Source organism: Lepidochelys kempii, chromosome 8 (genome assembly GCF_965140265.1).
Source record: "Lepidochelys kempii isolate rLepKem1 chromosome 8, rLepKem1.hap2, whole genome shotgun sequence".
In the NCBI taxonomy this organism is placed as follows: Eukaryota; Metazoa; Chordata; order Testudines; family Cheloniidae; genus Lepidochelys; species Lepidochelys kempii.
This window is the reverse complement of record NC_133263.1, coordinates 46,660,799-46,687,886: the sequence shown is the minus strand read 5'-3', so window position 1 is coordinate 46,687,886 and position 27,088 is coordinate 46,660,799. Positions and strand designations below refer to the sequence as shown.

General features: G+C 44.9%; 1 protein-coding gene across 1 annotated transcript; it reads left to right on the top strand.

The window, feature by feature from the left end:
- Nucleotides 1-1,018: 1,018 nt before the first annotated feature.
- On the top strand, nt 1,019-24,716 carry LOC140916542 (flavin-containing monooxygenase 5-like). The gene is made up of 8 exons (XM_073358195.1): nt 1,019-1,150; nt 8,021-8,209; nt 11,049-11,211; nt 12,476-12,618; nt 14,083-14,282; nt 16,453-16,808; nt 18,564-18,636; nt 24,362-24,716. Exons 1-8 carry the CDS (start codon nt 1,019-1,021, stop codon nt 24,714-24,716), a joined length of 1,611 nt encoding a protein of 536 aa, XP_073214296.1.
- Nucleotides 24,717-27,088: the final 2,372 nt, after the last annotated feature.

Here is a 27,088-nt window from a genome sequence, read left to right as displayed (position 1 = left end):
CCATTGGCCGCAGTTCCCCATTCCCGGCCAATGGGAGCTTTGGGAGAGATACCTAGAGGAGCGGCCAGGGCAACACACAGACCCCTGTGCCCCCCCACTCCCCGGCAGCTTCCTGGAGCGGTGCAGGGGCAGGGAAGGAGGGGGCCTGTCCTGTCCCCGGTGCACGCCGAGCCGGAGCCGCTCTAGGTAAATGCTGGGGGCCGTGGGGAGCTGGCAGGCCGCAGAAAATAGCCCCGGAGGCCACATGTTTGAGACTCCTGCCACCGACCCTGGGATGACTTTTCATGATATGGAAAGCTCCAAACCTTAACTGATTTTTTCCAGCAAGGGAAAGTATAGATAGAAAGACCAGGTAAGCCATTTCAATCACTGGTGTAAGTTAACTTTGCCATTTGATTACTGATTGTACTCATGCACTGATTGTACTCATGTTTGACCAGTTGCTGTTCTCCTATTAGTCTGCCTTTAGTTAACCACTTGTGGTTTGTGTTGTTGTTAACTCCTTGAACTGGCTAGCTTGATTTATATTAGGGAGACAAGGTGGGTGAGGTAATATCCTTTATTGGACCAACTTCTGTTGGCTGAGAGAGAGAAGCTTTCAAGCTACACTGAGCTCTTCTTCAGGTCTGGAAAAGGTGCTCAGAGTGTTGCAGCTAAATACCAGATTGAACATTGTAATTTCAATCTAATTCTCATGTTGTTTAGTACTTCAGGGAAGCCTATGAAATGAGTTAACCTTCTAGTTGTTTATGCTCTTGAATAAAAGTTTTTAAACTACCCCAAATTGGTTTTCTCTGCTCAAGTGGCGATGAGGTAAAAACAACCTTAATTAAAGGGACTTTAATTAAATATTAATTAAAATATTTGACTGAAGTCCTCAAAAGCCTGTTGTTGCTACAGCCCTCCCTTGGCAAACTCAGGTAAGGCAGTGTGAAGACTGGGCTTGGATGATGAGAATGGAAGCTGAACTACTCAGGGATGGATTGACTCTGCTTTATCCTCCCCAACACAGAAGTCTATGGCAAAAAGAGTTGCAGTTATTGGAGCAGGGGCCAGCGGCCTAACAGCCCTTAAATGTTGTTTAGATGAAGGACTCCAACCAACATGCTTTGAGAGAAGTGAAGACATCGGGGGACTGTGGCGGTTCCAGGTAAGTTGAGTTTGTCTCCAGGGTCTTGCATTATAGACAGCATAGTAAGCCAAGGGGTTTGGAATACTCCAGTTCTTCCTGCACAACTAGACATGTCCCTTCTGAAATAGAAGTGAGCAGCGAGATTGCTGACTACACTGAAAAATGCCTATTCTCCATGGGGCAATACACACAGCAGTGTTGTTCCTCAAATCAGAGTGGGCTTCCCATACAAAGGAGACTACTTGCTGCATGACTTTTCTCGGCGTATACCTTTTTAATGTCATAAATGAAGAAGGGAAGAGAGGACTCTGGGGATAAGTGAGATCCACCAATGCCCAAGAACCATGCTATTATGGGAAGTGAATTGAGTAAGGTATGCCTACTAGGGCTGGTCAAACATTTTCTATCAATATGGTTTTTCAAAGGAAAATTGGGGGTTTGACTGTGGTGGTGATCATCAACGGCAAGGATGAAGCAGTGAGATGGCATTCAAAGGGATTTTAAAAAAATACCAAGGTTGATTTTAAATTAAAAAGGGCAGGGGGAGGGAGCACCACCAGGAATACCTTCCATAACACAACTCCAGCAGGCCCAGCTTCCTCCAGATGACACTTCCCCCTGCAACTCTGACTACCAGCTGGAAGACAAGGAGTTTTACAGAGGGCTTCACCACCCAGAATCCTTTTCAGGCAATGGGGATGTCTCCACCTGGTCTCTCTGGGTGATTGACAGCCCATCCAGCCAATCAGCTCTTTCCCTCACTCCTTGCTTTCTAGGCGCTTCACCCCATCACATTCATTAAATGATTTGTCGTGGGAAGCAGGGAGGAGAAAAAGCACTTTCCAGCAAACTCTAATACATACCTTATTGGCATGAACCTAGGAGGGACATGTGGCTAGAGCATAGGCATGGGAGTCAGGATGTTGGAGTTTTGATCCCTGCTCTCCCGCACATTTCCTGTGTGATCTTGCTTTGTCTCCATTTCCCCACCAGTTACAATAATAGAATCATAGACATGTCGGGTTGGAAGGGACCTTAAGAGATCATCAAGTCCAGCCCCTTTTGCTGAGGCAGGATCAAGTAAACCTAGACCGTCCCCGACAGGTGTTTGTCCAACACATTCTTAAAAACTCTAACGATAGGGATTCCACAACCTCCATGGAAAGCCTATTCCAGCGCTTAAGTATGCTTATAGTTAGAAAGTTTTTCCTACTATCTAACCTAAATTTCCCTTTCAGCAGATCTAAGTCCATTACAACTTGTCCTACCTTCAGTGGACATGGAGAACAATTGCTCCATGTCTTCTTTATAACAGCCCTTAACATATTTGAAGGCTGTTATTAGGTCCCCTGCTCAGTTGTCTTTTCTTAAGACTAAACATGACCAGTTTTTTAAATCTTTCCTCACAGGTCAGGTTTTCTAAACCATTGATCATTTTTGTTTCCTCTCCAATGGATTCTCCCCAATTTGGGCATATTTTTCCTAATGTGTGGTGCCCAGAATTGGACACACTACTCCAACTGAGGCCTCACCAATGCCAAGTACAGTAAGACTTACTTACTTATGGCACTCCTGTTAATACATCCCAGAATATTAGATTTTTTTTCACAGCTGCATCACATTGTTGACTCATATTCAATTTGTGAACCCTAGATCCTTTTCAGCAGTATTACCACCTAGCCAGTTATTCTCCACTTTATAGTTTGCCATTTGGTATTTCCTTCCTAAATGAAGTACCTTGTACTTGTCTTTATTGAATTTCATCTTGTTAATTTCAGACCAATTCTCCAGTTTGTCAAGATCGTGTTGAATTCTACTCATGTCCTTCAAAGTGCTTTCACCCCTCCCAGTTTGATGACATCTGCAAATTTTATAAGCATACTATCCACTCTGTTATTCTAGTCATTAATGAAAATATTGAATAATACCAGAGCCAGGACTGACCCTTGAAAGATCCCACTAGATAGACCCTCCCAGTTTGACAGCACACCATTGATAACTTCTCTTTGAGTGTGGTCCTTCAACCAGTTGAGCACCCACTTCATAGCAATTTAATTTCGATCACATTTCCCTAGGTTGCTTATGAGAATGTCATGTGGCACTGAGTCAAAAGCCTTACTAAAATCAAGATATATCATGACTATGCTTGCCCCCTATCTGCTAAGCCAATAATCATGTTACAGATGAAAATTTTAAGTTGGTTTGGTATGATTTGTTCTTGACAAATCCATGCTGGTTATTCCTTATAACCCTATTATCCTCTAGATGCTTACAAATTGATTGTTTAAACATTTGTTCCACTATCTTTCTTGATATCAAAGGTAGGCTGACCAGTCTATAATTCCCACGGTCATCTTTGTTTCCCTTTTTAAAGATAGGTACTACATTTGCCCTTCTCCAGTCCTCTGGGACCTGACCTGTCCTCCATGAGTTCTGAAAGATAATTGCTAATGGTTCTGAGATTGCTTCAGCTAGTTCCTTAAGTACCCTTGAATGAATTCCATTAGGTCCTGCTGACTAGACAACATGTAACTTTATTGAAATATGCTTTATCCCGTTCTTTCCCTGTTTCAGCTTGAATTCCTTCCCCCTTGATCATAGAATCATAGAATCATAGAATATCAGGGTTGGAAGGGACCCCAGAAGGTCATCTAGTCCAACCCCCTGCTCAAAGCAGGACCAATTCCCAGTTAAATCATCCCAGCCAGGGCTTTGTCAAGCCTGACCTTAAAAACCTCTAAGGAAGGAGATTCTACCACCTCCCTAGGTAACGCATTCCAGTGTTTCACCACCCTCTTAGTGAAAAAGTTTTTCCTAATATCCAATCTAAACCTCCCCCACTGCAACTTGAGACCATTACTCCTCGTTCTGTCATCTGCTACCATTGAGAACAGTCTAGAGCCATGCTCTTTGGAACCCCCTTTAAGGTAGTTGAAAGCAGCTATCAAATCCCCCCTCATTCTTCTCTTCTGCAGGCTAAACAATCCCAGCTCCCTCAGCCTCTCCTCATAACTCATGTGTTCCAGTCCCCTAATCATTTTTGTTGCCCTTCGCTGGACTCTCTCCAATTTATCCACATCCTTCTTGAAGTGTGGGGCCCAAAACTGGACACAGTACTCCAGATGAGGCCTCACCAATGTCGAATAGAGGGGAACGATCACGTCCCTCGATCTGCTCGCTATGCCCCTACTTATACATCCCAAAATGCCATTGGCCTTCTTGGCAACAAGGGCACACTGCTGACTCATATCCAGCTTCTCGTCCACTGTCACCCCTAGGTCCTTTTCCGCAGAACTGCTGCCTAGCCATTCGGTCCCTAGTCTGTAGCTGTGCATTGGGTTCTTCCGTCCTAAGTGCAGGACCCTGCACTTATCCTTATTGAACCTCATCAGATTCCTTTTGGCCCAATCTTCCAATTGGTCTAGGTCCTTCTGTATCCTATCCCTCCCCTCCAGCGTATCTACCACTCCTCCCAGTTTAGTATCATCCGCAAATTTGCTGAGAGTGCAATCCACACCATCCTCCAGATCATTTATGAAGATATTGAATAAAACCGGCCCCAGGACCGACCCTTGGGGCACTCCACTTGATACCGGCTGCCAACTAGACATGGAGCCATTGATCACTACCCGTTGAGCCCGACAATCTAGCCAGCTTTCTACCCACCTTATAGTGCATTCATCCAGCCCATACTTCCTTAACTTGCTGACAAGAATACTATGGGAGACCGTGTCAAAAGCTTTGCTAAAGTCAAGAAACAATACATCCACTGCTTTCCCTTCATCCACAGAACCAGTAATCTCATCATAAAAGGCGATTAGATTAGTCAGGCATGACCTTCCCTTGGTGAATCCATGCTGGCTGTTCCTGATCACTTTCCTCTCATGCAAGTGCTTCAGGATTGATTCTTTGAGGACCTGCTCCATGATTTATCCAGGGACTGAGGTGAGGCTGACTGGCCTGTAGTTCCCAGGATCTTCCTTCTTCCCTTTTTTAAAGATTGGCACTACATTAGCCTTTTTCCAGTCATCCGGGATTTCCCCGGTTCACCACGAGTTTTCAAAGATAATGGCCAGTGGCTCTGCAATCACAGCCGCCAATTCCTTCAGCACTCTCGGATGCAACTCGTCCGGCCCCATGGACTTGTGCACGTCCAGCTTTTCTAAATAGTCCCTAACTGCCTCTATCTCCACAGAGGGCTGGCCATCTCTTCCGCATTTTGTGATGCCCAGCGCAGCAGTCTGGGAGCTGACCTTGTTAGTGAAAACAGAGGCAAAAAAAGCATTGAGTACATTAGCTTTTTCCACATCCTCTGTCACTAGGTTGCCTCCCTCATTCAGTAAGGGGCCCACACGTTCCTTGGCTTTCTTCTTGTTGCCAACATACCTGAAGAAACCCTTCTTGTTACTCTTGACATCTCTGGCTAGCTGCAGCTCCAGGTGCGATTTGGCCCTCCTGATAACATTCCTACATGCCCGAGCAATATTTTTATACTCTTCCCTGGTCATATGTCCAACCTTCCACTTCTTGTAAGCTTCTCTTTTATGTTTAAGATCCACTAGGATTTCACCATTAAGCCAAGCTGGTCGCCTGCCATATTTACTATTCTTTCGACTCATCGGGATGGTTTGTCCCTGTAACCTCAACAGGGATTCCTTGAAATACAGCCAGCTCTCCTGGACTCCTTTCCCCTTCAAGTTAGTCCCCCAGGGGATCCTGGCCATCCGTTCCCTGAGGGAGTCGAAGTCTGCTTTCCTGAAGTCCAGGGTCCGTATCCTGCTGCTTACCTTTCTTCCCTGCGTCAGGATCCTGAACTCAACCAACTCATGGTCACTGCCTCCCAGATTCCCATCCACTTTTGCTTCCCCCACTAATTCTACCCGGTTTGTGAGCAGCAGGTCAAGAAAAGCGCCCCCCCTAGTTGGCTCCTCTAGCACTTGCGCCAGGAAATTGTCCCCTATGCTTTCCAAAAACTTCCTGGATTGTCTATGCACCGCTGTATTGCTCTCCCAGCAGATATCAGGAAAATTAAAGTCACCCATGAGAATCAGGGCATGCGATCTAGTAGCTTCCATGAGCTGCCGGAAGAAAGCCTCATCCACCTCATTCCCCTGGTCCGGTGGTCTATAGCAGACTCCCACCACTACATCACTCTTGTTGCACACACTTCTAAACTTAATCCAGAGACACTCAGGTTTTTCTGCAGTTTCGTACCGGAGCTCTGAGCAGTCATACTGCTCCCTTACATACAGGGCTACTCCCCCACCTTTTCTGCCGTGCCTGTCCTTCCTGAACAGTTTATAACCATCCATGACAGTACTCCAGTCATGTGCGTTATCCCACCAAGTCTCTGTTATTCCGATCATGTCATAATTCCTTGACATCACCAGGACCTCCAGTTCTCCCTGCTTGTTTCCAAGGCATTGATGATGATAATCGTTCTGAATATCTGGTCACCATTAACCTTTTTAGCAAAGACTGAAGCAAAATAGGCATTGGACACCTCAACCATTTCGATGTCATCAGTTATTAGCAATCTTTTCTCACTAAGTAGAGAACCTACATTTTCCTTCATCTTTCTCTTGCTCCTAGTGTATTTAAAGAACCTCTTTTATTGCCTTTTATGTGCCTTGCTATATGTAACTCATTTTGTGCCTTTTCTGATTTTGTCCCTTCATGCTTGTGCTATTCTTTTGTACTCCTCTTTAACAGTGAGGATAATATTTCCCTACCTTCCAGGAGTGATATGAGGTTTTATTTTTTAATGGTCATGCAATACTGAGATCCTTGAATGAAAGTGAAAAGTCGCAAATATCCATGTCCTGTCAGTATGCCCCGGGGGACATTCCTTCTAAACATGGAGGTCAGTTCACCTCTTAAAACATGAACAATAACTAGGCATGTTGTTTATATCCAGAGATATTGGTTTCCACTACGTAATGGGCCCTTTCTCTGTTTTCCTGTGCTTTGGAGAGCTGCAAATGACTTTTACAATCTAAAAAACTCTAGCTAAAACAAAACATCTGTCTTGATTTCATTCTAAAGGTGATCGTTTTAAGTATATTCTATGTGAGATACAGTAGCTACCACCTGATTGAATAAGATTTCTGAGACAGTAATGCAGCACAGCCAAATTGTTTGGAATATTTAGTATCTATTGGCTGGAAGCCCTAGTGAACAATATTGGTCTTTACTTTCAGGAAGGCATAGTTTTGAGGGGAATTTCAAATCCCACAGGATACATGTGAGCTTGAAAATTCCTGACCTTCACCTGTAGTGGTTTAAGTCCTGTTGAGTACTACCCCTGTAAGATTGGATTGGGGGAAGGGGGGTTGAATGACTATTTTTGTCAAGAATGATATAAGGAGTTTTCAGAATTCTTATATAATGGAGGGGGTGGGGGACGACATAAATTCCTGTTCAGCTATTGACAAATTCTCCCAATGACTCCAGTTTTTCCCTCTGTTGTAAACATATGGTGCCCACAATCTTGACTGAAATCTTCAGGTTTCGCTCCATTTCCAAGGGTAGTATTCACAGCGAAAGGTGAACAGCGTCCATTGAAACAAAACTCCCATTCCCTCTAAAACATCACACACATCACATCCAAGCCAGACAGGTTTAGAAATGTTTGCTCATTCTTTTTTGCATTGCTTCTTCCCTTCTGGGTCCCAGCTGGGCCTGGAATTGGAAGTGGTGAAATGTTGTAAGCATATCTGTCCTCATAAAATTTGCAGCCTAGATTTTCAGATTCGTGAAACAGGTTGAGTTAAGCATCTCAACTTTGGGATGTTTTTATGTCAAGCAAACTTGAATGGTGAACCTTTTCTGTATTGCCTCCGGACTAGTTATTTGAAACTCCTGTCCTGGTTTTGTTGTTTCCTGCAGGAGTGTGATACGGATTGGAAAGCCAGTATTTATAAATCTGTGACCATTAACACTTCCAAGGAAATGATGGGTTACAGCGATTTCCCTATCCCAGAGGACTACCCCAACTACATGCACAACAGCAAAGTCATGGACTACTTCAGGATGTACGCCGAGCATTTTGATCTTCTCCGATGCATACGCTTTCAGGTAAGAAATGACATCTCTTTTGGGGGGTGGAAGTCAAGTGCAGCTCTGGGGGCTAACTGCTCCCCCTAATCCCAGTAAAATACCACCCATTTGATGACCTTGCAGGGGATGCTGCGATATTATCACACATGGCATTATGTGACACGGTCACCAAACAAGGTCTTGTGTGGTGATATTTCAGCAAAACTTAATTACATCAGCTCTCCTGGAAGGCTGGATAGTAGTAATAGATAGCACGTCTAGAGCTACTCGAAAAGATTTTCCTGCCCTGCTCCTCTGTCAAGTTGTCCTGCAGTGGTTCATGAGCATGAGTACCAACCTCAGAACAACTGTTAAGTAGCAGGGCAAAAGCCCCAAACTGGCTGTGAGGTCTATACTTAGATTTCATCAACCATGTATCAAGTGTAAACTCCTCAGGCATTTTAACAGCCTTAACATGGAGCCACAGACAGTCCCCTTGGGTACTCCGATCTATCTTGCCACCTAGGCAAGCTTGCCTTTTGCCTTCCACCAAAAATCAGAACAATATTCAGGTAACTCCCTGGATCAGTTACTTATCCCAGGTCAGTTGCACCTTCGATCTCATACCAAAGCCAACATTTGTAGCCAATCCTATAACAAACTATTTCCTTTTCCTAGTTAATAAATCTTTAGATAGTTATTTACAAGGTTGAAGCAGGTAAACATAGACACACTTTTTGAAACTTATTTGTAATAGAAGCTTTTATGATAAACAAGCTTGATATACCCTTAGAGCTAAGCCAGGCCTGGGAATCTTTTGCTCATGTGTAGTAATCCTTGCCCTTCAGAGACCAAGAAGCATAAAAGACAGTTCCTCCTTGTTAGAGCTTTTTATTCCTTCCCTCTTCTGTGTTGAGTTGCAGATTCAGCTGTTGGAAGGAATTCAATTGCACAGCTCTTCACTAGGGAGAGTAATTAACACAGTCTTTTGTCCTCTGATGTTCCACAATGGTTTTTCTAGTGTTGATGGGTCTTCGTTTGATGGGCAGCGCATAACACCTCCTGTTGGAAATTTGTATTTCAGTCTCATTAATAGTTCTCTCCTGTCTGGTGATTTACAGTTACAGAGCAAACACTAAATATTACCTTATGACATTGAATACAGATGTTATAAGTGAGATGAATGCAGGCAGCAACTTGCAAGCTTTCAATAAAATCCAAGCACTAAACACATTCTTGTAACTCGAATACCTATTTTCACAATACTAACACACGGGTGAGCCAGACTGGTTTCCAGCTATGCATCTGTCAGTGTTCAGTTGGCCTTGGGGCCTTGGCCTGAGCAGGCACCTGGTCTGCCAGCGTCACACCCCCCAAAAAAACTTCAATGACAAATAACTTTTCTGATGAGAAGTGAAAACCAAGCCCCAGACCAACTGTGGTCATCAACAATTCCATGACACAGTCCCCAAGAGCAAGTTGTTAGCTCTGATGTCCTGAATTACTCACATTCTCCTTACCCTCCCTTAATTGCCGTTTTAATTGGATGCACTTACTTTCTTCACTTCTTGTGCTGTTGCCTCATTGTTTGCTTGTGCAATGTTAGATAGTTGCTGCATTTCACCCCCCAACAGGGTGTGCTTCGGCAGGGGGTGAAGGGGATCCTGCAATTTTAATGTTGGTGAAGCACTTAGTAGTGGTATGATTAGTAGTAATGATCTATCCAGCCTTGCACGCTGAGTGTGAGTCTCCCACTGCCCATGCAAATGATGAGGCTGCAGAAATTGCAACTGACCATGTTCTACAAAGAAACCTCAGCCTTGACATAGCTTTGGGGTTGCACGCCCTCCAGATGTACTACTTCTGCACGTAAGCCCCCATTTTTCAGGGCTTGTATGACAGATATTTACAACCACATGCAGTATCTTGGGGGACTGTTGCATTAACTTCCTGAATGTTACCTGTACATGTTATCTAGATTTCTGTGAGCCAAGGATTGTCATCTGGCTGGTTGGGCAGGTCTACCAAACTCTGTCCAGGACCTAGAATCCAGGAGTGGGTGGGTAATTATGAAGTCCCAGGAGCTGTAAATAGCTCCAGCAAAGAATCAGCCGCTCGGGTGGTTTTCATACACTGGTTCAAGTCAGGCTCAAGAGAGCCAGGAATCAGAGCTTGGGATATAGAGGGCCAGCTTGATTTGATAGAGAAGCCTTTATTTTAATCCAACAAACGGATGTGACCTTATGTACAAGGGGGGACCAAACCCATAGAAAGGACTGGAATCTGCCAGGACTGATGGGGAAACTGGCAAGCTTAAATATGCATTTAGACTCTTTTTGTTATTTTATATTTACTCTGTAATGCGTGTACCCTAAAATAAATGTACTCTGCTTTGAAAGCGCTCTCCGGTTACTGATAACCGCTGGCATATGCTGGTCATAGATCCTGGAGAGGGAGCAAAGCACAAGGGCTGGACTTTAGTCAGACCTGCGGAGAGAGAGACACAGGAAAGTGCAGACGGGCTGTTCATGGTTTCTAGGAAGGATGCGGGTCTCTTCCCAGAGGGAGGTGATATGGGGTATTCCTTGAGCAGCCCATGAAGGGGGGTGTCAAAGGTTCAGTTACCCCAAAACTGTGATGGCTGGTACCCGGTATATTAGTACACGTATACTGGTTTCCCTGTACTTTTCTCCATGCCTCCAGCTACGCCTGCGTAAGCTGTCATTCAGACAGTTCTCCTTTGCCTGACGGGCTTTGGGTATGTGGCTTCTTCTTTGAGTATGTGGTATCTTGGCTTTCTCATACCGCATGCTTCAGCATGAATAGAGGAACAAAATAAAGCCAAACCAAAGTAAGGGGCTGTCTGCTTTTCTTCTAGACAAGTGTGCTCAGTGTAAGAAAATGCTCCGATTTTTCCACCACTGGCCAGTGGGATGTTATCACAGAGACAGTCGGGAAGCAGAATTCGGCCATCTTCGATGCCATTTTGGTTTGCACTGGCCACCACATAGATCCTTACTTACCCCTGGAATGCTTCCCAGGTCAGTGGATACTAAGTATCAAGTCTCGTGGTGATTGGGATGTGACCTGCTCTAACTGGGAATGAACGGGCTGCAGTGGTTGAGATAAGGGAGCTATTTAGGTGGCTGCGCAGCCCTAGAGCTTGTGAATCTTTTGAAAGGAATTCAGCTCATGGACTCAGACTTTAAGGCTAGAAGGGACCATCTTGATCCTCCTGTCTGACCTCCTGCACATTGCAGGCTACAAAACCTCACCCACCCACTCTTGTAATAGACCCCTAACCTCTGGCTGAGTCACTGAAGTCCTCAAATCATGAAGTAAAGACTTCAAGTTACAGAGAATTCACCATTTACACTAGTTTAAACCTGCAAGTGACCCATGCCCCACGCTGCAGAGGAAGGCGAACCCCCTCCCCCCAGGGTCTCTGCGAGTCCCGACCCCAAATATGGTGATCAGTTAGACCCTGAGCATGTGGGCAAGACCCACCAGGAAGATACCTGGGAAAGAATTCTCTGTAGTAACTCAGTCCTCCCCATCTAGTGTCCCATCTCCAGCAGTTGGGGATTTTTGCTACCAGCAGTCACCAATGAGCCAGATGCCATTGTAAGCTCATCTCATATCATCCCTCCATACACTTATCAAGCTCAATCTTGAAGCCAGTTAAGTCTTTTGCCCCCACTGCTCCCTTTGAGAGGCTGTTCCAGAACTTCACACTTCAGATGGTTAGAAATCTTCACCTTATTTTGAGCCAAGTCAAACTATAGAGGGAGGCAGGGTCAGTAGAAGCACACCCTGCTCATGTATATTGTCCTTCCCTAGGACTTGTCCCATTTTGTGCCAAGGGCAAAAATCTTTGAATCCTTAACCCAAAAGCAACATCCAGTTAGAAGGGCTCTGCTCCTGGAAACTGAGGGAGCTGGGGTGGGAGAGATGGATTCCAAGCCTTTGAATCAGAAACAAAGTTTTGGGTGCCCACGTCTCTGGGCAACATCCAGCTATAGTTAGGTCTGAGAGAAGTTTTGGTTATGGCCTGCTGCTCTCCTCCCTCCAGGCATGTAGATCTGCTGTGTGTGGATCTAAAAACCATACACACACCCTCGTAATGACCCTAGAGATACTGTTGTCCCGCATGGAGATATTCCCTTATCCAGAGCCTCTCCATGGACTTTCTCACACCCTCTCCAGGCACTGGAGATGCATCTTGGCCAGGTGTAGAAGTGCTCTTTTTTTATATAATGACTTCCTGGCTGAGGTTTCACCTTCTGGTTTCTTCTCCCCTTGCAGGTGTAGAGAAGTTTAAAGGAAAAATAATGCACAGCCGGGAATACAAGTATCCAGAAGAATTTCGGGACAAGAGAATAGTTGTGGTTGGCTTGGGAAATTCTGGAGTAGACATTAGTTTGGATCTCAGTCACACAACCAAACAGGTACTGTTGGCTATCACCTTCCAGCAATTTTAGCCTCACAGGTTGGATGGTGCTGAGGTGTTTTATTTAGCTACTGGGTATGAATAAGACTTGTTCTTATCCGAGTCTCTGCTCAAGACTTTTCTTCCTATTCTGCCTCTGATATGACTGCACAAGTTCCATTCGCAGTGAATCTTCATCTTGCATCATGTAAGGACAGTACTATACAGTAGTGGCCCAATAATATAATTGCAAGTTGTAGAGCTAAATTTATTCCCGATGTACACCATGTGTGCCCAGCCCAGCCCCATGCTAACAGTGCATGCAACTCATTATATACCCACTGCCATGCAAATGGTAAGAAGGCAGCAATTGTAACTGGTCTAACTTTACAAATACATCTTAGCCTTAAAGTCACTTTAGTGCATAACACAGCTTGGACCCAACCTGAGTCCCACTGAAGTCAGTGGAAAGGCTCCCACTGACTTCAGTGAACTTCGGATCAGGGTCTACTGTAAGAGGCAGTATTTTGGACCATTGCTGTAGGATACCAGATGACCTCTTAAGGTCTTCAGATTGCAATTTACGTCCAGGAAGCTGTAAGTAAAAGAAAAGGCGCAGTGTTCTAAACCAAAGTGATTTCAGATATTCAGTATGGCTTATTGTCCCCTTGTTTGATTCCCAGAAGTACCACAAACATCCGCTAGGGTTCCCCCATACTGGGAAAGAGAAGCATAGCTCCTAAGGAATTCCTGGGCATTTATTTGGGAAAACTGATTTAGTTACAGCCACACTTAAAAGAGGGAGTAACAAATTGGAGCAAAATTCTACTGTTGGGTCCACTCAGTGGATCTCCTCTCTGCTGCTGTGCTCACCCTAATTCTGTAGGAGATCCACAGTCAGAATTACTGGGTGAATCTGAGAGAAGAATTTTGTCCTTAGTCTTTTAAAATGGGCCCAATCCTGCAGTGTCCTAATCTTTACTTGGCCATCTCAATGAGAGTTTTCCCTAAGCAAGTGGCAAGCAGAAATTACTGTCTGATATGCAAAACCTGTTCATCTTACTGTTACCGTATCCCACCTCCCTCCCTTTCCATGTGTCTCTTTCATTCACTGGTCATGTGTTGTCCTCATTCTAAACTGCAAGCTCTCTGGAGTGAAAACTGTCTTCAAATGTTTGATCATACAAATGATGATAATCATACAAATGATGATAATAAATTAATTCAGTGGGATTTTTGTCTGAAGAAGGACTGTAAGATTGGATCCATTTTGTCTTTTTTTGTGTGTGTGTGTAAAACATACTTATTTTTATTCACATACAAAGACAGGCCAGGCCATTGCACCATGATATCCCCAAATGATACTACTTGCTTAGCAATGAAACTAACCCCAAGTAGCGTGCACCTCGCAAGCAGAAAGGTACAAGCACAGAACAAAGACCAAAAGCCCTGACCTGTTGCATTTCTGCATCTCTTCCGGCAGGTATTTCTCAGCACCAGGACAGGCGCCTGGGTGGTGAATCGCGTCTCTGACAACGGCTTCCCCCTCGACGTGGTACACTTCACACGCTTTAAAAATCTGTTGCGCCACGTCATCCCTTTGTACCTGATGAACCGGTGGGGGGAGAACAAACTGAATGCGAGGTTTAACCATGAAAACTATGGACTGAAACCTCAATTCAGGTAATGCCTCTGTTTCAGGACTCTCCCAGCCATGGGCATTTTATGGGTAAAATTTTCCAAAACTACTAAGTGACTTAGTTTCTTAAGTCCCATTTTCAAAAGTGACTTAGGAACTTTAGGGCCAAAGTCTCACTGAAAGTCAATGGGATTTTAGGTTTTAGGGTGCATTTGGATCATGTTTTCCAGCTTTTCCTCACAACCATGAGGGCTAGAGACTTACTTTTTCTTAAGAAAAGCTGAGGTGCCCGCCTGATCACTTAACTCCTGCAGCTTGAGCTTGTAGAAAAACCTCTAATATCATGAGACTCACAATAAAATCACAAGACCTGGCCACACTGTAACATGTGACTTTGCACTTCAAACTGGGGAGGTAATTCCCAGCTCAAGTAGAGGTACCCGCGCTAGCTCTGGTCAAATTACCACACTAAAAATAGTGTCACCTCAGCAGCGGGAGGGGCTGGTCACGTGAGCATGTGCATAGTGTCTTGTTCTTGTACTCGGCGTGGTTGAATGAGGCCTCACAAACTTCCTGTGAGGGAGGTGAGTGGTGCTGTTCCCATTTCACAGGCTGGTAAAATGATGCCCACAGGGTGAAGATCCATAGCCCGGGACAGGAATGCTCACAGACTCTGGATCAAGGGCTGAACTTTGCAGCTCAAGTCCATCCCTCACAGACTTTTAAGTTTCTTGCCCAAGGTCAGAAAGCAAGACACTGGCTGAGCCAGGAGCAGAAATCCGGAGTCCTCTCTCTAAATTCCCTGCACTAAGCACTAGACAACTAGCATGTCTACAAGAACTTGGGCAGAGAAGTTCAAAGCCCCCCAAGGGGGTTAGGCACTCTACCTCTTGGGCACAGGGTATGGCACAGGGTGGCCAGCCACTGTAAGTGAAGTGGGTCCACTCCCCTGAAGACTGAGCCTGGGTCCAAATGAGGGGCAGGATGACGCCGGAGTTAAGAGCAAGAAGAAAGCTGCAGGGAGGGAAGAATGTGGCAAATGGGCAGCTCCAGAAAGGAGCTAGGATAGGCCCTGGGGCAAGGCCAGGCTCCTGGGAGGTGGCCCATGGCTTGTGTCTCCAGAAGTAAAGAACCAGAAGTAACAGGAGGAAGCTGCTTGGAACCCGTTGGAAAGAAGGTAGCACCACAGAGTGGCAGATACGGACTGGGAAAGACTGTGATTACCCTGGGATAGGAGGCTATCATTTTAGTTGACTTTCACTGGCAAAGGAACAATGAGGGTCTTTGCCCTGGAAGAGGGAGTTGAGTCCCTGAAGAACTCAGTGCAGAGAAGTGGGACATTAAGGTTTGCTTGAAGATTGTGGGCAGTTATTTGAAAGACTAGTAAATAAACCTACACATAGGTGCTTTCTGTGCTAAAATGGTGTCGGAGTAGTAAGTGTCGGGACCCTCAACCAGCAGATGGTGCTCAGGGACAGCTGCACCTTGCGACAGGGTGCCTAATAAATCTAGTACCTCTGACCATTCTAGCCTTAGCATATGCCTACACTGCAAGCACAGGTGTGGCTGTAGCCCAGGTAGGCATACCCACGCTAGCTTTAATCTAGCACGCAGATGTAACGACGGTAGTGAAGATATGGCAGAAAAGGCTTCAGGACAGGCTAGCTAGCAACCTGAGTAAGCACCCAAAATAAGTAAGAGTGCAATCCTGTGTCACCCTGCTTTCATTGCTGTTGTTACTTGTGCTGTGTCTACACTGCCATCGGGAGGTGTGATTGCAGCTCAGGCGGGCAGATCTGAGATAGCTTTGCTCTAGTTAGATCATTGCAAGCAATGGAAGGGAAGAATGTGGGAAGAGGACGGGTAGCAATAGCAATGTTGCCATGGCAGTGGGGGCAGTGAAGGGACTAGCCTTCTGAGTACAACCCCCACCCCAGGCACATATTTGAGTGGGTTGCCGGTACTGCTACCCCGCATTGCTGAAGCTACCCCAGTATTATTACATTAGTGAGCTTTGAGTTTGCTAGAGCAAAGCTAGCTCAGGTATCTCTACGAGTCCTGCAATCCCACATCTCAACTGCAGCTTAGATCTACCAAACAGGTTGAACAGGTATAGCTACTCACACTGCAATCAGACCTTCTCTTGAGTCTCCACCGTTCTAACCCAGCACAGCCTATTCACACTCAGTTCTCTCCTCCTTCCTGACCTTACAGGTTTCTCAGCAAGTACCCGATTGTGGGGGACGACCTGCCCAATGCCATCGTTTCTGGCCGGGTGCTGATGAAGCCCAACGTGAAGGAGTTCACTGACACGGCTGTGATTTTTGAGGACGGGAGCCGGGAGGAGAACATCGACATCGTGCTCTTTGCCACAGGATACAACTTCTCCTTTCCCTTCTTGGAGGAGAACATTCTCAAAGTCAACAACAACCGTGTCCCCCTGTATAAGTTTGTCTTCCCTCCACACCTGGAGAAGCCCACGCTGGCTATCATCGGCCTCCTCCAGCCACTGGGGGCCATCATGCCCATTGCAGAGCTTCAAACTCGCTGGGCCACCAGGGTCTTTAAGGGTAAGGAAAATGGGCACCAGAGGTTCTCCACTTGTCACTCTGCTGACACTTCCCAGCAGCATTCCATACATTTCTCAGCATCTCCCATACTTACAGTGACAAGCCCAGTCTGAGAACCTATATAGACCAGCATAGACACAATGTGAGGCTGATTTGAAGGAGAAGGCTGAAATCCATGCTTGATAGTGCCCAGTGGGCAGGGTATCAGATCAAGAGAGGCAATGTGGCCTGGCTAGAGTGGTGGCCAGGGACTCAGGAATGCTGGGTTCCATTCCAGCCCTGTCAGTGACCTGGGGCATGTCATTTCATCTCTCTGGGGCGGAGCTTCCCCCTTTGCAAAATGTAACAATGAAAAGTGCTGTGTAAGAGCTATTGTTGTTACAGATTTCAGTGAGGGGTCACTGAGGGGTGAATACAGCCTTTACTTACTAACTTAACGTTCAATTATATTCTCAGTGCCTTATTGCTATGTTCATCACTTGGTCAATCTACTTCCTGGTAGGCCACTGCTACCCGTGCTCCTTGTTTCTCTTCCTTCATCATCCTTCGTTAGCTATTCCTCTCCCCTTTCCTGTCTCTCTTCTGTTCTTCCCTATGCATGTCCTTCCCTGGAGCAAATCTCAATTCCCACCCTGCTTGGCTTCTCGCCGCCTTTTGCCCCTTCCATTTCCTCAAATGGGCAGCCACGCAATAGTTAACGTTGACTCTGAAGGGTCATTGTTGGGTTTTACCTGGCATGACAAGGTGATTAACAGGGGAGTTTACCCCTCCGAGTCATTCTTTCAGGCTAGCTGCAGATATCGCCGCTCTGGTTACATTCAGGTTACGGTTGGAAAGTACCTCTGCAGTCACAGGGTTAGAAACTTATTTTGTTTGAAGTTGAGATTCAAACAATCTGGATATATCATGTCAGCCTCATAAATACCAGCCACAGGCCATATACTTAGCAGGCCACTCTCTAGCCTAGGGGTACCATCTGAACTGGATAAGAAGATGGGTCTGTAGCTAAGCTACTATCTTGGCAGCCTCTGAGTACAACGGGGGCAGGAGGAGGCATGGCCAGGCCATTTTTATACCCTGGGGATTTGTGCACTCTGCTAAAGCCACTAAAGCAGAGTAGCAAGAGTCTCAGCAGTTCCCAAACGGGGCAGATATAAGCCACTTGCCATCTCTCTGCACTGACAGTTTCAAAATTTAACAAAGGAACCGTGTTATAAAGCAGATGATGCACCTGAGCTGAACTATGTGGCGAAAGGAAGGGAGAAAACAAAAAGTTTCCCAGTCTTGTGAAGTGGGGGAAGGTGTCTTGTTCAGTGGTGCCCTATTAGAAGGGAAGTGTGGTCTTGTGAGCAGAGCAGTACAATGGAAGTCAGGATCCCTGGCTTTTTTCCCCAGCTTCACCTGTCTGTCTTGCTTATATTTTTTTGTGCTGCCACCCATCACCCTAGTAACTGAGCACCTTCTATATAAACTAGGTGTGCGATAGCATGGTTCCTAGTCAACACCATGGAATCTCTGATTTATCTCCCTGTTCAGGTTATAGGAAGCTCAGTGTAAGGATAACTGTGCCACTGCTTCAATGTGTGACCTTGAGAAAGTCACTTAACTGCTCTCCACTTCATTTTACCCATCTGTAAAGGGCAAGTAAAAATAAACACAATGGTGTTGGGAAGCATCCCTTGTCAGAGGTTGTAAAATGCTTGGAGATCCAGAAAGAGTCACCCTGTCTAAACGCAAAATATTCTGCTTTCTCAGGTCTGCTTAAGTTACCTTCACTAGATGACATGATGGCCGACATTGCCAAGAAGATAAAAGAGAATGAGAAACGGTAGGAGACTATTATATAGAATGATAAAAGGTTGATCATGGTGAGCAATGGTGACCAAGGCAACCATTGCTTCTTTGTGTAATGCAGCTGTGTGTCTGCCTCCCCCTAGTGGCTGGACTGTCTAAGGAGGTTTGAGTTTCTTCCCGCCTCCAAGCTAAGGCATGTGTCCTTTGGCTCAAGTAGTAGAGCCTTTTGTTTTAGGTTCCCTAGTTCAATCCCTACAGATGGACCTGCCCACACGTGTTGTGTGTCTCTCACTAGTGCTGCTCTTTTCCAGCACCTGCGCAGAATCCCTACAACTTCCGCACAGTGTCAGAATTTGGGTTTTGTATTGCCCATGACTGACTGACTGGTGCTATTACTAGCTATCAAGTGCCAAACAAATACAAAATTTGCTTCAGCTTGGTCATACACTAGGAAAAAGAGGAGGAGGAGGAAGATACCCAGATCTCTATTTCTGTGTGTCCCAGGCAGGAAATGTGGATATGCTGTGGTGGCGTATGTTAACCTTCTGAGGACTCAGGGCCTAGAGACTGGTTGATAGAGGTTTAGAGCCTGATTCTCATCTTGCTTACGCTGCTTTTACTCCAGTGTTACTCCATTGACCTCAGTGGGGTTACTCCCAATTCACACCAGAGAAAACGAGAAGCAAATCAGGCCCAATCTGTTAAGCATTAAGTGCTGATCTACAGAGATGCACAAAGGAAGCCATTTCCAGTGCTCAGTATCTTTTATTGAGCCTACAAAACACAGGAGCTATGCTAGATATTCTTGAGTGGCACCTCATCTATTAACTGACTATTTATTAGAGTTGGCCGGAAATATTTTGACAAAACAGATTTTCATCTGAAAATTCAGATTCATCAAAACTGAAACTTCGCCAAAATGTAAGTTTCAATGAAAAGTTCATCTGGAAGTTTTCTCGGCTCCAAGGTGGCACTTACGGTGAAGAGAGCCCAGGATAGCCACTAGCCCAGTGGTCTCCTAACCTGAGATGCAGGAGACTCAGATTCAAACACCTGCCCTGTCTGATTTGGAGCAGGGAGTTGAACATGGCTTACTATAACCTCTTTATTCCATGCGGAACATAGGGCCTTCACCACTGCCTTCTTAGTCTCTTCCTATGCCATTTTGATGATTTTCAGTTCTGCTCCTGTTGTGTTTCCAAGTTGGCCTTGGATACCTCTTTGCTTCTTGCCTGGAGATCTCAGTCCAGTGCCTATCTTGTTATTTTATTCAGTCCTTTCCTCCATGTGTGTCCTAGCTAGCTCCATTTTGTACCATAATTTCCTGTCCTATCAGTCTCTGTTTCATCCTCCTCCAAAGCTCTTCATTTGTTAATTTTTTTTTCTGGCCATCTGATATTAAGGTTTTGTTTAAGGCAGCTGTTTATAAACATTTGGAATTTAGCTAGCAGGGTCTTGATAAGTCTCCAAGTTTCAGCACAATACACTAAGACAGGCTTTACAGTGGTGTTAAATATTCAGAGTTTAGTTGGGAGGTTTCTGTTTCTAAAGATCAGCTTTAGGGTTGTGAAGGCATGACTAGCTTTTGCTGTTTCAGCTTTAATGGTTTAATGTCCTTATCTGTTCCACCTGTTTTGCTTACAATACTGCCAAGATATGTGAAGTGTTGGACCTCCACTCTCAATCCCAGAAAGTGTTATTGCTGTTGTGTATGGATTCTTGTGGTTTTCATTTTCTCTGTGTTGATTTTCAGTCCTACTGACTACACATAGGCTGAAGAACATGTGTTTAAGCTTGCATATCTCTGTGGACGTGGGACCACAGGTTGATATTGCCTGCAAAAATCAAGGTCTTCTAGGTGAAAGTCCATAGTGTATTCATTGGTGGTTCTGTTTTCTTTCTTACTACCCAATCCGTTATCAGCAGAAAGGTCATGAGTGACATAAGACATCCTTTTCTAATGCTGGCAGTTACTTTGAATGGCCAATTTGCTGTTGTATATTACCGGACATGTCATATTCTCATCGAAGCATTGATATTCAGTTTGCTGGGGGACTCCATAGGGGCATAGCAACTTCTCGAAGACTGTTCTGTCCACTGTGTCAAAGACTTTTTGGAAATCTATTAAACTCACATAAAGTGGTGACTGCCATTCAATCAGCAGTTGTATGATGAGCCATAGGATTACTATTCGATCTATGCATGATTTCTCCTGTCCGAACCCTACCTGACTCTATTGCTTTCTTTAGCCTGTCTAGGATAATGTGTGTAAGGATTTACTTGGGTTGGACAGCAGCTGAATGTCTCTCCAGTTTTTGGACTGACTGAGGTCTCCTTTCTTTGGCAACTTGACTATATGATCACTTTTACACTCATTTGGTAATTTTTCTTCTTCCCATATCTTTTATAAGAGGCCTATCAAATTGTCTAGTGTGTTCTTTAAGTCTGCCTTAAAGATCCCTGCTGGGATTTTTTTCTGGACCTGGTGCCTTTCCACTTTTTAACCAATTGTCTGCTGTCTATACTTCTAACCCTAACTGTTAGGGAGGTTAAGCACTGGAATAAATTGCCCAGGGAGGTTGTGGAATCTCCATCATTGGAGATTTTTAAGAGGGGATTCAATAAACACCTGTCAGGGCTGGTCTAGATAATACTTAGTCCTGCCATGAGTGCAGGGGAGTGGACTAGATGTCCACTCGAGGTCCCTTCCAGTCCTATGATTTTATGATTCTATTCTAGTAATAGGTCCTCATTCAGATGTTCGTCTACATCTGTGGGGTTAACCATTGGCTCGCCATTCAGTAATTCACCTAAGTACCACCTCCATATATTGAATTGTTCTGCTGTTTGTAGTTAAGTTACCCTCATTGTCTTGGACTAGTCAGTTGGTATCTGTTTTTTCTGCCTGACAATGTCTAGTGCAGAGATTCTCAAACTGTGGTCCATGGACCACCAGTGGTCTGCAAACTCCATTCAGGCGGTCCGCAGATAGTTCCCTCTAAAGTGCGTGCCTGGGCGGCCGCAAATGAGACAATGAAGGGCCACCCACCTAATTAGTGGAGCCATTCAGGCATGGCTCCACTAATTAGGTGCCTGGACCCTGGAGAAAATGCACATGTAAGGTGAGGTGGTGGCCTTGGGGGGAATAGGGAGTAGGTGGGAGGGGGCAGTGGGGTGAGAAGAGGGGATGCCGCAGCGGAAGAGAGAGGGCACATCCATCGCATTAGAAAGGTGAGACTACTGATATTAAAATGTGAGTTGTGTGTTTTTGTTTGTAGAACAAACAAATGTTGATTATTATTATTAAGGTTTTTTTAAATAGCGCTTTTATCCAAAGTGCTTTACAATAGTTAGCTAATGGTACAGATATTTGGAAAGATCACTAAGTGGTCCACCAAGACCCTCAGCAATTTTCAAGTGGTCTGCAAAAAAAAAAGTTTGAGAACAACTGGTCTAGTGATATCGTACAGTGTCTGCGTGTTACTTTGTGCTACTGTTGTCATCTTGTCTCTAAAATCTTGTTTGTCGTTCTTGGCACTCTTTTTGATTTCTTTGTTCTTCATGGCATGTTCCTCCCAGAGTGGCTTTTTCTGTGTTCTTGCTTGATTTAGTTTGTTTAATTTGACATCTTTCTTCTATTTTTTGCCATGTCTCCTCAAACCGCGATTCATTGTAGAGTTTCTTCCTGAATCGTGGTTTTGGTGAAGGTTTCCTTTACATGTTCCCATTTGCCTTCTACTGTTCCATCATCTTCGTTTTCAAGTGCCTGGTATCTGTTTGCTAGCACAAATCTAAACTTTTGTGCTGCCGTCGATTTCAAATTAGTGATGTTACAACGTGGGAATCTCTGTTTGGTTCTCTTTTTTTGTTACTTTTATTCTCCAGTTAGGTACCACTGATACATGGTCCATTCCCATGCCTGCTATAACATCCTCTAAAGCTCTTCCTCATTTGTACTGAACTGTAATGAGATCTGTTTAACAAGTTATTCTATGATTAGTAAGGAAAATAGTTCCTCCGACAAGCAGGTCATTCATTCCACAAAATCAGCAAACACTTCACCATTTTCATTCATTTCACTGAGGCCTTGTTTCCCTATCAGTATTATTCTCCATCCAGAGATCTGAACCAGAATCTCCCACATTCCAAGCAAACGTTCTCACCCCTGGGCTACTGGCTATTCTGGAGTGGGGAATGAGAGTTCTCGTTTTTTCGTAGAAAGGACTAGTTTTTCATTCTATTGCAGAACAAAAACTCTGATTTTTTTTGCATAAGAAGAAAATTTTGTTTTCTGGCCAGCCCTACTATTCACGTGTATACGACTATCACACAACTCTCAATCCAGCAACACTTCCTCCTGTCCATTCAGTGGGCTGGAAAAGCAAGCATCCCAAGGTTTAATAAAGTAGCTTTTCCCTCCTCCTCATAACTACATTAGATAACCAAGCTCATTAAAAAGAAAATGCTCAGCAGTAGGCAGTTTGGTCTTTCTCGCTAGTTACTTAGTTAACAGCTTACTTGTTAGTATGTCTTTGTGACATCCACATTTGGGCTGAGATGTAAAACTGAGGTCCTGCCCATCTGTAGTTGTTAAAATAACATGGCGTTTTTCACAACAATAGGGGTATCAACTTGGGGGTCCTGTCCAGACATGAACTGGGGCAGTCCTATTTTGCCTCCTTAAATGTTAATTGAGAAGCAACTAAAGGTCAATGCAGTCTCACCCTTTCCAGGAGGTGTAAGTATGGACCAATGTGCTTATTTTAGAAAGGATAACAGATTACGCCTTGCTTATGTGATGTACACTGGAAGATACCTGCTCTATGGGTTGGCTAATTGTTTAGAAGTTGGTTGTTCAAAGTAACTCAACTGTTTAGTACTGTTTTTGCTAAGGATTTGATTGTCTTCAATTAAAGGAACCCAATTAACTCGAAAATGACACATCTAGCCACGTATTTATACCCATTCTTACATGTAACACCTCAGAGCAGTGGTGAAAGAGAGGAGAGAAAACTAGTTTGTTTTTCGGTTTTTGCATTTCACATCATGATATGTCTGTCAGTTTTACTGCTTCCATTGCATAGGCAGTTAGGACCTGATCCTGCAAAGGATTCACGTTGAATACCATGCCTGCTCAGAGAAGCTACACAGAGTGAAGAAACATAGCAAGTGTACATGAGCTCACCAACTGAAACAAGTGGCTGGTGGTCTCTTTTAGGACTGATGAGCTACATGTGTCTCTGTAAAGGCTCGTTGACTGAGATTTCCTGTACTATAGGTTCTGATCCAAATCCCATTAAAGTCAGTGTATGTATATATTTCCATTAATTTCAGTGTCCAATTTTGATTGGAACTACAGAAGAAGTAAACCAGTTCTGGATCTTGTTAAGTTTCACAGCACACAGAGAAGTTAGATAAAAACATCAAATATTCTTGTTGGAAGGCAGCAATGTAACAAAACTTTTATTTTAAAGAATCTAGGACCATAACACACAAACCCAAAAGCAGAGCGACACAAAGCAGGCTGCTCCCAAAGGCAGAGAGGTACAACTCACCCACCTTGTTCTCATCCAGCTATTTGCAGACTAACTTTGATTTAAAATAGTAGATCATAGTTTTCAATATGCCACAGATCTCAACATCTTTACCTTTGGGGAAGGTCAGAGCTGGATCTCATCCTAGTAGTCTCAGACGTGTCTGAGTAAACATTCAGCCTCAAACCGATGCCAGTCCATATGGCTTTTCTCCTTTGTCCTAAGGTACATCCCGAGCCAGCACATTACCCTGCAGGTGCAGTACATCGATTGTGTGGACGAACTCGCCTGCCTATTGGGCGTGAAACCCAACCTGCTGTTTCTCTTCCTGACGGATCCGAAGCTGGCCCTGGAAGTGCTGTTTGGCCCGTGCACACCAGCCCAGTTCCGTCTGACTGGACCGGGGAAGTGGGATGGTGCTAGAAAGAGCATCCTGACACAGAGACAGCGCATCTTAAAGGCCACAAAAACTCGGGCTCTGAAAACCTGCTCTGATAACGACACCTGCCTTGTCTCCTCTCTGTGCATTAAAATAATGGGCCTGTTTGTTCTTATTGCTGCCATTTTTGCTTATTTGTAAGCATCCATGTGTTGGTCTCCAAGACCACTGTGCAGCTGCAGAGTGAGAAGAGCTGTAATGTTAAACTGGCATTTGCTTTGCATCGCTATCGTGCTCGCTCTCCATGGCTTATTGTTTGCTTCCTGCTCAAAGCTACCTAGCCTGGAGGTGTCATGGTAATGTCAGATGTGAGTACGCTACAAATAGAAGCTTTGCAAGAGTCACTGGATCCATCTTTGGGAACCAGAGAGTGCTGGACTAACCACCTCACCACTGTGCGCCATACTAACCTGCTCTTGTTCTCTGTACACCTGGACTTTGGAAATGGTCGTTGCTACCTTCTCTCCTCTGCACTGTAGCTGCTGAAGAGGAGGCAAAGACCCAAATCCTGATCTCAGTGCAATGGACTGTGCTCAGTGGAGTCCTTGGGGGTCACAGTAGCCCAGGTCCTTCCCTCCTCCACAGGTGGACTTAGCAACTGGATCCACACTGATCCACCAGCTGTGCCCACTGCAAGTCAGGTCTGGTAGGATCCTCCCAGAGCATGCAGGTAGCTTTAACATTATGCTTTCCATCCATCCCTAGCATGCCCACTGAGGAGAGGAGGATATAGGGGCTGGCTATGCAGGTTCTCCGTGCACTCTAGATTCCCCAATGCCGGGAGAACCCCTCAGCAAGAGACTTGAGTGGGTGGTTTCCACTCACTTTCCATGCTGGGGTGGTTCAAAGGGAGCAGAGCAGGCAAAGAATCTGCCCGAAAGTATTGATTGTGGCTCCTTCACCTTCTTGAAATAAACTGTTCAGCCCTCTGGCTAGACACCACTGCTCTAGGTGCTACGCCAGTGTGAGCAACAAGAATGACTGATTGCAGTGTTGTAGCCATGTTGGTCCCAGAGTCTCACCAAAACAAAGATAGGTGAAGCAATCCAGTAAAAGATACGAGCTTGCTGACCTTGCCTCTCTAATAATGATGGTCTCGTTGCAAAATCAAGGGAGATCATACACTCCACTAGAAGCAGCTATCTTTTCCCCTTAAGCCAAGGGGCTGTGCTGCCTTTCATAAAATAGTGGCAGGATCTGCCCTCAGGCTAACAAAAAGTCCCTTGAAAAATAAAAGTTCCTTAGAGAACACATCAGACAAATAGCTGTGACAGGACTCTGGGCTTTAAATTCTACTCCCTTGTTCCCTTAGTTTGGAGGGCTGTGGAATTCTCTAACCACCCCCACCCCTTCAGTCAACCAACTAAATCTGTCTGCAAATGGAGACTTAAGGACCCTCTGCTTTGGGTTTTTATGAGCTAAAGGGAGCTTATGCAAGAAGGAGCCCATTTTTCTGCCTAGTGGCCTAATTCGATCTCAACCCTGCAAAATATTTGTTTGAAATGTTTTCTCTTCGGCCTATTGGTGAGGATGTTGGCGTGAGACTATCGCCTTGGTTTCAAAGACAGTTAATCTGCTGCACCCGGGGGGGCTGGAACAATTAGTATAGTGGGGGTGCTGGGAGCTATTGAACCAAACTGTAAACCCTGGATATGATGGAAACCACTTCAAGCCAGGGGGTGCAACAGCACCCCCAGCACCTCCAGTTCCAGCACCTATGGCTGCACTTGGATCCCAGACTGCCATTCTTTACTTGGACAGCACTTCCATTGGCTTCGGTGGCAGTTTGGTGTGGGTGAAAAGTGCCGGATGTGGGCTGTAATACGGGGGTCTAATTTCAGTTGTTGGGCTTAAAGTGAGGGTGTTGGGTGATATCGATGGCCTGTAAAACACAGGAGGTCAGACTGAATGATCTGGTGGTCCCTTCTGGCCTACAACTCTATAACTCTGATTGGGTCCTTGCCGTTGCCTAGGAAACTATTGGGATGTCACAAAAGATCATGACATTAGATGGAGAATAGGCAGCAGTACCGGCTGGATTCTTACAAATATTCTGCTTCCATTTACCAGCATGTAACCCTATTGATGTCAAGGCGGTGATCAGCTGGGGGCAGAACTTTGCCACCTGTTTTTATGCAAGTATCTGTTCTCCTGCCTTGTTGATTGAGATTGAAAAGCCAGAATGGACCACTGTGATCATCTAATATGACCTCCTGCATAACACAGACCAGAGAACTTCCCTGATATAATTCTCAGAGCATAACTTGAACTAGAGCATAATTTAAACATCCAAACTTGATTTAACTCTTGTAAAATAGGACGCCATAGCTAACAAGCACATTGTTTCCAAACTGATTATTTTTTCCAAGTTTTCCATATGGCCTCAGTAGCTGTTTAAGTGTCTCTATGCACTTTTGTTATCATAAGTAAAAAGCTCAGTTCTTTATAAGTCAGCTGCATGTATTCCTGGCTGAAATCTGATGTACGATGTCCCAGGCAGGGAATCAGCATTT

Coding starts and splice junctions, on each gene's coding strand:
- LOC140916542 (XM_073358195.1), top strand. CDS start 1,019: ATGGCAAAAAGAGTTGCAGTTATTGGAGCAGGGGCCAGCGGCCTAACA. Junction 16,809..18,563: donor GGCCACCAGGGTCTTTAAGG/GTAAGGAAAATG, acceptor CTGCTTTCTCAG/GTCTGCTTAAGTTACCTTCA. Junction 18,637..24,361: donor ATAAAAGAGAATGAGAAACG/GTAGGAGACTAT, acceptor CTTTGTCCTAAG/GTACATCCCGAGCCAGCACA.